At 44.2% G+C, this 10,753-nt stretch overlaps 1 protein-coding gene across 1 annotated transcript in view; it reads right to left on the reverse strand.

The window, feature by feature from the left end:
- Positions 1–8,174, reverse strand: part of TPRA1 (transmembrane protein adipocyte associated 1) — a 12,538-nt gene extending 4,364 nt beyond the window's left edge. Inside the window, 6 exon segments of the mRNA XM_010171128.2 lie at positions 807–886; positions 1,783–1,855; positions 3,495–3,581; positions 6,083–6,215; positions 6,360–6,563; positions 8,140–8,174. Of these exon segments, the coding sequence (XP_010169430.2) occupies positions 807–886; positions 1,783–1,855; positions 3,495–3,581; positions 6,083–6,215; positions 6,360–6,563; positions 8,140–8,174 (612 nt within the window).
- Positions 8,175–10,753: the final 2,579 nt, after the last annotated feature.

Genomic DNA, 10,753 nt, shown 5'->3' on the forward strand with positions numbered 1-10,753 from the left:
AGAGTTGGGAAAGGACACTATCTCATTCACTTCATTCCTGAAAAATGGTATGAACAGAACTACCACACAGACAGTGGAGAGAGAAAAGTGCTTGTAAGCGCTACTGAACCCTGTATAGCTCAAACACTTGATATTTAATGAGGCTCCTCCAGCTTTATCATGTGGTAATGATCAGCTCCCTGCCTCTGCAAGGAAGAGCCTGGTTACAGAACAAAGATTTCTGTGTTATTCTGCCACTACCCCAAGTACAGAGACACAGGGCTGACCACTTACATACCAAGGAGAAGAATAAACCCAGACACACACTGCATTGTTCAGAGAGATGGACACAGCTAATAAACTGAGCTAGCAAGCCAGCTGCTAGTTTGAAAGGAAACAAGAGCTCTCGGCTCTCAAAGAGTCAGGAGACAAGAGGCCCACTGCACAGCTCTGATCTGGCAAGCACACCTCATGTCTCACCATCTAGTTATCACCAAACTTCAGTCTAGATTCAGAACTTGTGGCTCAGGTGTGAAAAATCTCTTATTCTTGTTCCAAGATTGACTAAACAAGGCAAACCATGTAAACATCATCTCACTTCTTGACCCTGGCTCAGCCATTCATGCCATAAAGAGGACGAGGAGATACAGTCTGGTGTAGGCTCTGGGGCTCCTCATACATTGCCACAAGCATCCAGTCTTCCCCCAAAACCTCATTCAAAGAGCAAAGCTGCCACTTTCCAGACAGGAGTCCCACACCTGACTGCCTAACTCCAAGCAGAGTCCCTGCTTTTGCAAAGACTAATTCTTCTGCTCCACTGTACTCACCTGGGTGACAGAATATGCCAGAGACAGCACTGTAGTGATTGCCAGAACACGTTTCACACTCGACTTGCTCTCCAGGTGACCTGAAATTAAGGAATACAGAACTGACTCAGGATGTGAGCCCAGCCCTGGTAAAAATCAGTTCTCTCCAAAACCAATACAGGAAAATATTTGTATTTCCAGAGACCTTCAAGTGAAGGTTAAAGCTCACTTAACCACTAGAAACTGCTTCCCTGTTTGGAGAGTTGAGCCTTTCACAGACAAAACACCTGTTACAAAACAACAGGTTTTAACTTGGTTTCCTCCTGCCCACACTAATACAAAGCAACTAAGTCCTTCACAGGGGTTACCAAAAAAAATAATTACATGGTTTAGAGAAATCTGCACTGGAATATGCTGGAACAGACAATCTCCACAAGTTTCTTCCAACCTAAATTACTCTACAAGCCCCCAAAAGATGAAAGCTAGTGCTCAGATGTCCCACTGGCAGATGCAACAGTGACACCTGCCAACCCCTCCCCTCTACCTCTGACCCACAGGAATGCTCCAAACAGCATTTTCACTTGTACAAATTAAAAAAGTAGAGTTATAGATTGCAGGTACAGTTAAAGCATTTGAATGAAGCTAGGATGGAATCAAATGAACCAAGGAGGGGATAGAAGGACCCTCAAAGGAGCCATCTTAAATAAAATGAGATTGAAGCAAAGATCAGACTGTTCGCCTAAGCTGTACACTCCATCACATGCATGCAGGACAAACAAAGCACATCTAAATCTGAAACTGCACAAGCCATAGATCTGTAAATATAATCAGGCTTTCAGACATTTCTAACTAAAACTGCCCAATTTGTCCTTTGTCTTTATTCTAGAGCTCCTTCACTTTACAGAATCAGCACCTCCACAAACTTACAGATGCAGCCTCTGTGGAAAGAAAGGGAATGGGAAACATTCAAAGCACTCAAAAACCTCCTGACACGTACCAAAGGCAAGGCCTAGAATCACCACACTCAGTTCAATCGCCAGAAGGAAGAACCTTGTGATCTCCCACAGGATCTGAGGGATAACAGAAACCAGACAAACATGATTAGATGGAGCCAGGAACCAGTCAGAAGTCAATACAGCAAAACTCCACTCTCTGCTCCAGGGGATGGCAGTCTCTGAATGGAGTGGGCAATTTCACAAACCTTCCTCATGGATTGTAGGGACACTAATCATATGCTTGTTCCAAGCCCTGTCCATGCCTGTGAAACACAACAGCTGTGTGGGAGCAAGCAGATAGCATGCCTACAGAGAGAGGAAGTGGCCATGGTTTGCCACACTTGAGGATCTGTCACCTGTCTTTGATGTGTTCTTTCTGCTGTGCTCCCAAGGAGCATAAGCCCAAGACAACCTCAAAAGTGTAAATATTAAACAGGGACAGTTCTCCAAGCAGTAGATTCTGCAGTACAGTTATGACTGAATAAACTCAGTATTCTGCACTCCTCCAAAGCTACTGGTCCCTAAATCTAAAGCATAATCAACTCTAAAGCCCTTCCACTTCCAGCTTGTGATTTTCATTCCCATGTTTTATCTGGTGAAACAAGACTGAAATAACAGCAGGTGAGGCAACTTTCCAGGTAGTCATGCAATAAATCAGTGTCAAACCTAGAACAAGAACCAAATTCTGGCTTATTAATCCTTTTCCTCTGAACAATGAATGGTACACTCTCTTGAAGATACACAATATTTTAATAGGCATTTAACAAGACACTTCTAATCTCAGAAAAAACACAGTGCATGTGTGTATCTATATGAGAGAAAACAAAAGAAACATAATAGACATGATAGAACATGTGTTTACAGGAAAAACTGACAGAGTATCTGTCCTACTGCATGACTTCCCAGCAAGATACACTTAGCAGCAACACCAACAGAGCTGAAGAAAAGCACCTCGTCACTTCTTCACCATTATTCAAGTCCTGGACCTACATCTATTCAACAGAAGTGAATGAAAATGCTACAAACATCCAGCCACTCACAACAAGCAGTGCATTACAATGCTTTGCCAGGTAACATTAAAAGGAAAAGTAAAAGAACTACATTGAGAACCACCCAGAAAATAAAGCCAGACAACCTATATGCCGTGAGTGGCTCTTCTTCTTGTAACAGATCAAGAGCTAGAGAGCTTTTTGTTTTAGGTAATATTGTGCTACAAGTCAAACAACGACAAAGGAACAGGACGTACAAAGCTATTTCCTGTTTGCTAAGGGTTCACCCTGTGCTCAGAGTGGCTGCAAGGACATTCAGATATCAGTCTCAAAAAGGAATTTGGTTTTATTTGCTTTCAATACAAAAGAATTAAATATTTTTCAAAGAGCCACTCAAATACTCCCAGAGTAACGAAGGCCAGGTCTTCCCTATCCACTAACAGCATCTGAGTGTTTAGCTCTTGCAAAGGACAGTCATTCTGCCCCTGCAACAGGAAAGCTTTGCTGCCACTATTTGTGTGTCTATTTTAGGAAGTCCATTGTTTTACAGCCCTGGATGTTGTGATCATTTAGATACAACTATCAGAAAAGGATTCCATAGTACATTTAGATATGAGTACTGAAAAAAAACCCCCACACTCTATGCATAGAAAAGGGAAGCCACAGTAGATTGCTGTGATCAGAACTGCACAAAGCAGAGCCTCGAAAATCAGTGTTGTACCTACCTTATCAGCAACTGTGGCTGCATCAGAGGCACTCACAGTCATGGAGACCACGGCACGGGCAATACCAACTAAAGCCACCACAAATACCTACACAGGAAGATACTAAAAGTTAGCTCATGCCAAAAAGCACACATGCAGTAGTGATCAGAAAACCTTTTGGAATATCATCTCCACATCAGCTTTCAAGCCTGATAACGTATACTAAGAATTTCCTGTAGCAGATTAGAGTTAATTTGCTGAAGAAGATTCCTCAGGTCTGTTAAATGCAGTTTAGAATTTAGGAAGGAACAAACTTCCTCAACTGTCAGATTAAACAGCTCTGAAGAGGTCTCACCCACTCCTTAGAACAGGATCTTTACAGGCAAACAGCCTTCCCACTCTTCAATCCACTGGGGCAGGGGAGGACAAAACACAGACCAAAACTGTATCACTCCAAATTACAAGATCAAGTACTTGGCATGACTGAATAAACCAATCACACCAGATAACAAAAGTCACTCGATACCAACTACCACACTTCAGATCTGTGATAAAACTAAAATCTGCAGTTCTTTCATTCAACTTTGACAATGCTCAGGAACAGAGAGGAAAAAAGTCAGCTGCAGCCAACAGCTTTAAAACATCTTACCCTGCTGCACAGTGCAACACTGACATACCCAAGTCAGCTCACGTACCACTTAGGCACGACAGCAAGGAGCTCAGCAGGGCTCACTTACCAACTCCTGTGCTGTCACAGCCATACCATGCAACTAAGAGCTCAGTTGGATACATCTACCCTCCGCTGTGCAGACTTATCCCCTAAGAAAGCAGGTTTCTTTCCAGATAAAACTCCTCAAGTCACAGGCTAATTCTAATGATGCAGATATGAGACAGCTGAATCTATCAGAAAACAAAAAGAGTCTGAGCTGATTCCAAGGTGGTTGGAGAATGGAAATGACCAATAAGCCACCTGCATTCTGCTACAGCACAATGTTTCCTCCTTAGAAAAAGAAAGGATGCAAATGGCATGAAATAAGACTAATACAACATTCCTCTTGGGGTGGAAACCTCTGGGACAAAACATTGACAAAGAAGGATCCCCAAATATAATGGTGTTGTGGAGCAGCAACAACTCATCGGAGAGGAAAACACACCCTTTTTGTTTCTTCTCTAAGCAGGTAGAGACTCTTCTCTATCTATTAACTTAGCTTTAATCAAATCCTCTACAAGAAAGCTTTCCTTCAAGACATGACAAACAGCCACTTGAAAGGAAATCCTCCCAGAGCCCACATCATCATCACTTCCCAGTAACATACTCCAAAAAACCACACTGAGTGAAGACAATTTCCTCTAAGGCTGTTTCATCACTTGCTGCTTCTCACTCTGTTTTGAAAAAGTCAACAGCATAAAGTCAGTTTACTTTTTTCTTCCCTTTGGTTTCTCAGAAGATTTGCTTTTCAAAGCCTTTAGCATGAACTTCTTCCTGAGCCACGTGCGTTGCTGGAAGCATAAAGGAAGATGCAAATCCAGACTGGAAACAGCTGGTAACACTTTTAAAGTCTGGAGTATTTGTGTGCATACCTGGTTATCCAAAACTGTGCACAAGCCCAGTACCCACAGCCCAGGCCTGAAACAGCCAACAAGACTTCCAGCAAAGATTCAGTTGAGGCTATTAGCCAAGGCTTGGCTTTGATGATGCTTGGGTTTTGCCATGCCAGTACTTGTACCCAGCCCAAAGAAGGATACCTCCCATCTAACCCAATTCAAACACACTGACTTCTACAACCTGTACCAATCTCACTGAGGAAGAGCAAGTACATTATGCTACACACTGAGGCAAGCCAGGATCTCAAAAAGCACCTATGATAAAGCTTCTGAATTATATTTCTTAACAAATTTAGGCAGGTTCTTAGCTGCATTTACCATGCCCTGTGAGCAGTAACAATGTTCAGAGATTACTAAAGAGACTCCCTTAACGTGATCAAAAGTCACCTGTGCCTTTTTAAACTGAGGAGAGAACAGACAACATCTCAGATGTTTGAGAACTGTAACTGTACTGCCTATATATTGTTTCCACCTGAAGAAGTACCAAGAACATCATCAAGTCAGCAGCCACTTTGATATGACAGGAAAGAAACTAACAGGATTGGGTTTCTACATTCCCCGACTAACCAAAACCCTGTCACATCACCATTTTCTACGGCAGGTGACCAAGTTTTTCAATAGCGTCACACAAATCACCCCAGTGTTTCACTTTCAGTACCTCAGTGAGAAGTTGGTTTTGCGTCACATGCTACTTAGAAGGAAAGTGAAAGATTTTAGATTCCAAGACAACAAAGCAACAAAATAATAAAAAAGGGGGAGAAAAATCAACACAGGAGGACAAAATCCACTCAAATCCAGCAGACACAGTCCCTGAATCTTTAGCAGAACTCAGACAGTATAAAAAAAGATATCTATGTCTACTTCTTGTAGGATACCTTCAACTAAAAATAGATTTTATCCCTGAGAGATCTGGTCTAGGCTTTCTCCACTAGTTCAGTGATATTGTTCATGAGTGGTAATAAAAACGCTGACTCATCAGCTCAAAAGCACAGAGCAGTACTCACTAGTATGTAGAATGTAGTGAAGATTGGGCTGGAAGTGACCCGGATTTTGGCCCTGGCAGAGGGCAGCTTCCAGAGAAGAAACATAAAGAAAAGCACATTGGGAACCAGGAGCAGAAGATCCCAGTAGCGGACTCTGCAAAAAGTAAATAAAACAGTTTTTTTCCCTGTTCTTCAGCATCTAGAAGGGAAGGCACCAGCCCCAGCCCCTTCTCAAACGAGCTCTGGGAAAGCAAGCTCTTCCCCCAGGATCAGACTGTGGTCCCATTTCCTGTCTCACCTGGACTTCCCAATGTCCTCATAGAGCAACAACAGGCACTTGTGTGGCACAGTGATGTTGGTGTCATTGATTGCCTGTGTTGCTGTCGGGGTCAAAGCTGTCACATTATCCAATGCTGTCACCAGGGCAGTCGAATGTGTGATGTTGTCAGACACGGAGAATCTCATCATAGACATCGTGGACTGGGACATCCTGCCTGCCTTCCTTCTGGTCCAGGTCAAACACAGCGCAAGGCAACCACAGGAGAGACAAAAACATTAAATCAGTTGTGAGTCAGAGCTAAAAAACCTCATCCCTGCCATTAGGCCCCTGCACAACTGCTTCCTGCTTGTTACAGCAAATTATCATTATCTGAAAGACTATTACACAACAAAATGCCACCTGCCCTTACCCTGCACACAGCCACCAGGGTGGAGAGTACAAAACCACTATCCTGTGTCAGAGTAAAAAGCACCTTCAAAATAATGCAATACTATGCTGGATTATATTTTGTGATGTTTTGAGCTTTGGCAGATTCATAGAAGAAATCAAGACTCAGCAGCAACATGTGGCATCATCAGATGGGAACAGAAACCCTGCTGTACCAGAACATTAATTACTGTTCTAATTTCCCAGGTCAGGAAGTTACAGTCAATGATCTGATTTCAGCTACTGCAAAGAAAAAAAAAATGAAGGCCCACACCTGAAACCTGTTGCAGTTCCCAACCCCACAGTCAGAGCAGGGAAAGCCTCACATACTTTTACCTGAAGGGACTGTACAGACTCTATCTCCCAAAACCAACACTGGCAAAAGCCTAGATTCAGCATTTTTCTTCTAACCCTCTGCAAGACACCAGAACTATTCCAATTTTAAGCACAACAAAGTCCTCCAGCTTCTTTACACCCACCAGTCTCAACTGATTACCCTCCTCGGGTCAGCATCACTGGCAGTTTACAGACACAGCCCTATCTAACGGGTCTCCTAAGGTCAAGCTCTTGAGCAGCAGAGAGCCATGGTCAGAATCAAAAGGGTCATCGTGCTCAGCTGTTTGCCTGCCCCACCTTACACATCTCCTGCCTCTCAAAGATTACAAGACAGAACTTGCCATTCCCCTGGAGGGAATTTGTGTTGCCTTCCCTGAGAAAGCACTCACATCTTTTCTGCCATCTGTCCATCCCCCAGGCCCTGCACTGCTGCAGTATTAACTGTCCCTCCAGAAATTAAAGGGAAACTGCTCTGCCAGCCATAAACTCCATGTGCTTCATGCCCATGCCAGTGGCTTTGGCAGAAAACACACCAGCAACAGTTTATTCCTCTGCTGGTTCTACAATCACCTTGGGAGCTTAAGTGGACTACGGCACACAGTACTTTAGATCAGGATTTAGTATATACTAGAGTTTTGACCTGATTTACCTTACTAAGCCTCCTCCTGATTCAGTGTATCACCTTGTGCAAATCCTCTCCTCTTCCCACCCAAAAAGAGCAATCCTCACCATTAAGGCACTTGACTAGCTACGAGCTGAATGCAAACACAAGTTCCTATCATCTCTCCTGGCACTCCCCAAAGAAGTGGTCACAGGCAACACACAGATTAATAAAGACAACTCTAGCAAGTGGCATCCTAAAGATGCACATTGCCAGGGACAGTCCTCTAGCACTCTGTGTGCTGCAGTCAATCCAGGATTCAGCTCAAAAAAAAAAATCTCCCTGTCTGACTTCAGCGCTGGCTGGCATGGCAAAAACCTGACAGCCTTCATGACACGACTCAGAAGGTATTTTCCCTGTGAAGTTCTGGGTGACTCAAGTCTAAAAGAATCAGCACAGCCCTGTGTCATCTGTTGAGCTTCTAGAGTTCAGTAGCACCTTCCCCACAAACTGCTCAAGACTGTCAGCCACAGGTTCTTCTTTCTCTTTGGAGGCTGAGAGTCTTCCCAGGGGTAAGGGGATCATCCCACCCTCAGCTAACAAATCCTCCCTTGGATTCATCCATGCTGGCACACACTGGCTGAGCTGGGATGTTTCTTTTGCCCCTGCCGTATGTTGTGCTGCACAAGAGACGACACGTTAAATAAACACACGTGGACCTGGAAAGATCAGCTTTGTGCTGAGATAGCAAAATCTGTGCCAAAAATCCCAGCTCTAGTAGACGTTCCAGCAAACAACCTTCATATTCCAGACTTATCTCTCTTCCTTCCAGCTCCTCACTTCTCTGAATTGACACTGTTGAGAATGATTTCCTGTTTATAATTGTGCTCCATGGCCTTCCTCTGAAACCACTGCACCTCAGTGGCAGCAAGAAGGATGTTCACATTTGCCAACACATAAAAAATTCTACCTAATTATTTAAAAAGTTGGGAAAGGGTAGAGCATGGGCAGAATAACTTCATCAACTACAAACCATCACAACCCTCCTAATCTCTCTTTTCTGACAAAGAATTCAATCTGCTTGTTGCACTGAAAAGAGCTCAAGTATAAAGCTGCGAATTACATGGGAAAAACATCTTCCTTATAAAATAAGAACAAACAGGCTCCATTCGCTTTCCCTGGAAGTCCCCAGTATCACATAACAGCAGCGAGCTGCTGATAAGGACTTGGCCACAGGTAACAGAGTCCCAGTCACGAGGTTTCAAAGGGCAAAGCAGAATCAAGCTTACCTCTCAGCCAGGCTGCTCACTACAGCCTGATATTAGTATCCTACTCTTCTTCCCAAGATGGAGTGCACACAAAGAAGAGCAACAGAACGTCCAACAGAGTAAGAAAGGGCAGCCAAAGCCATCAGCCAGGCAGCACGATCCCCGTGCTTCTCTAACCTCTAAGGCCTACAGCCAGGATGTGGAGAACTGTCCCATTCCTGTCAAAATCACCAGAAATAATTCTGCAGCAACAGGACCAGGAACCGATGGTGAAGATCCAGCTAGGGCTTGTCATCCCCAGCAACGCTGCTCCTTACAGCACTGTCCAAACCCTTGCCCTGGCTAGTCCAAAATAAACCCAGTCAGCTGAGCATATCCAAGAGATCACTCACCACACGCTGCCTCCGCGGGGCTGTTCACCTCAGCCAGCCCAACCTACACAACGGGGGTAAAATCACCCCGTAGCCACATCAAAGGAAACCAGCACCGCAGTCCTGGTCTCCCTGTTTCTCCAGCAGGCAGCTCCAGCCACCATACATCAGATAACAAATAAAATGGGTTTTCTACACTAGGGCTGAAGTCAGCCTGACTTGGCAGATGCCTGTTCCTCTGCCCAGGCGCTGGACTCCCAGGTTGCATTCAGATCAGGAACATCCCCATGACCTGTAGGTTGTTGCTGTGACCGAGCACTGGGGAAGGCTCAGCTGCGCCTTCAGAGAAAGCAGCTGTCACTCAGCGAGGGGATGTTCATTCCTGATTCACAACACCACAATCGTAGCAGAGATTGGGGGCTCACATCACTGGGAATTCCCTCGGCTCCCAAAGCCCAGCCACATAAAGGTGAGTTACACACAAACAGAGTTTCAGCTCTAATAAAAAAATGAATTTTTTTTTCTTTCTTTCTGAAAACAGTATCAGAAAGTCTTGCACATATAGATCATAAGAGGGTTCAGATTTCCCCTTAAAACACCAATTCACAGAATCATAGAATGGTTTGGATTGGAAGGGACCTTAAAGCTCATCCAGTTCCAACCCCCCTGCCAGCAGCAGGGACACCTTCCACTAGACCAGGTTGCTCAAAGCCTCATCCAGCCTGGCCTTGAACACTTCCAGGGAGGGGGCATCCACAACTTCCTTGGGCAACCTGTTCCAGTGTCTGACCACCCTTACAGTAAAGAACTTCTTCCTAATACCTCATCTAAACCTCCCCTCTTTCAGTTTAAACCCATTTCCCCTTGTCTTGTCATTAGTTGCCCTTATGAAAAGTCCCTCCCAATCTGTGCAAGAGAAACTGCACTGACCAGATTCCTGATCGAGTATGACTGTTACTTTAATAACTTAAATACTTAAAAAAGAAAAAGTTTCTTCTTTGTTTTATAATCTTCCTCTTTAAGATAGCTCTTCAAATCTCACTCTTGGTCATAACAGCTGCATTTTGCCCTTGGAACAAACTCCTGGGACAGGGATTTTCACCAGTGACCGAGGACTGTTTTCTCTCTTTTCTCCAAGTTTCATTTTCACATTTTATTCCTGACTGAACTTAAAAAGAAAGGAACTGCAACGCTAAAAAACAACCAAAGGAAAATACCAAAAGCAAAAGTATCAACAACAATCCAAAAGCATCAGACAGAGAATCCCAGGTCAGAAATGTCTTTCAGAAATAAGTACCCTGAGCTTTTTGCTGTTAGTTTTGGTTTTTCCCCCCTCTGGAAGGCAGGTGCCCGGGCAACAAGTGAAGCGAAGTGACCGTACTCACTGCGCTCCAGGCTGGCAAGGAGGCC

This window comes from Antrostomus carolinensis, unplaced genomic scaffold, assembly GCF_000700745.2.
Source record: "Antrostomus carolinensis isolate BGI_N321 unplaced genomic scaffold, ASM70074v2 scaffold4727, whole genome shotgun sequence".
Classification (NCBI taxonomy): Eukaryota; Metazoa; Chordata; class Aves; order Caprimulgiformes; family Caprimulgidae; genus Antrostomus; species Antrostomus carolinensis.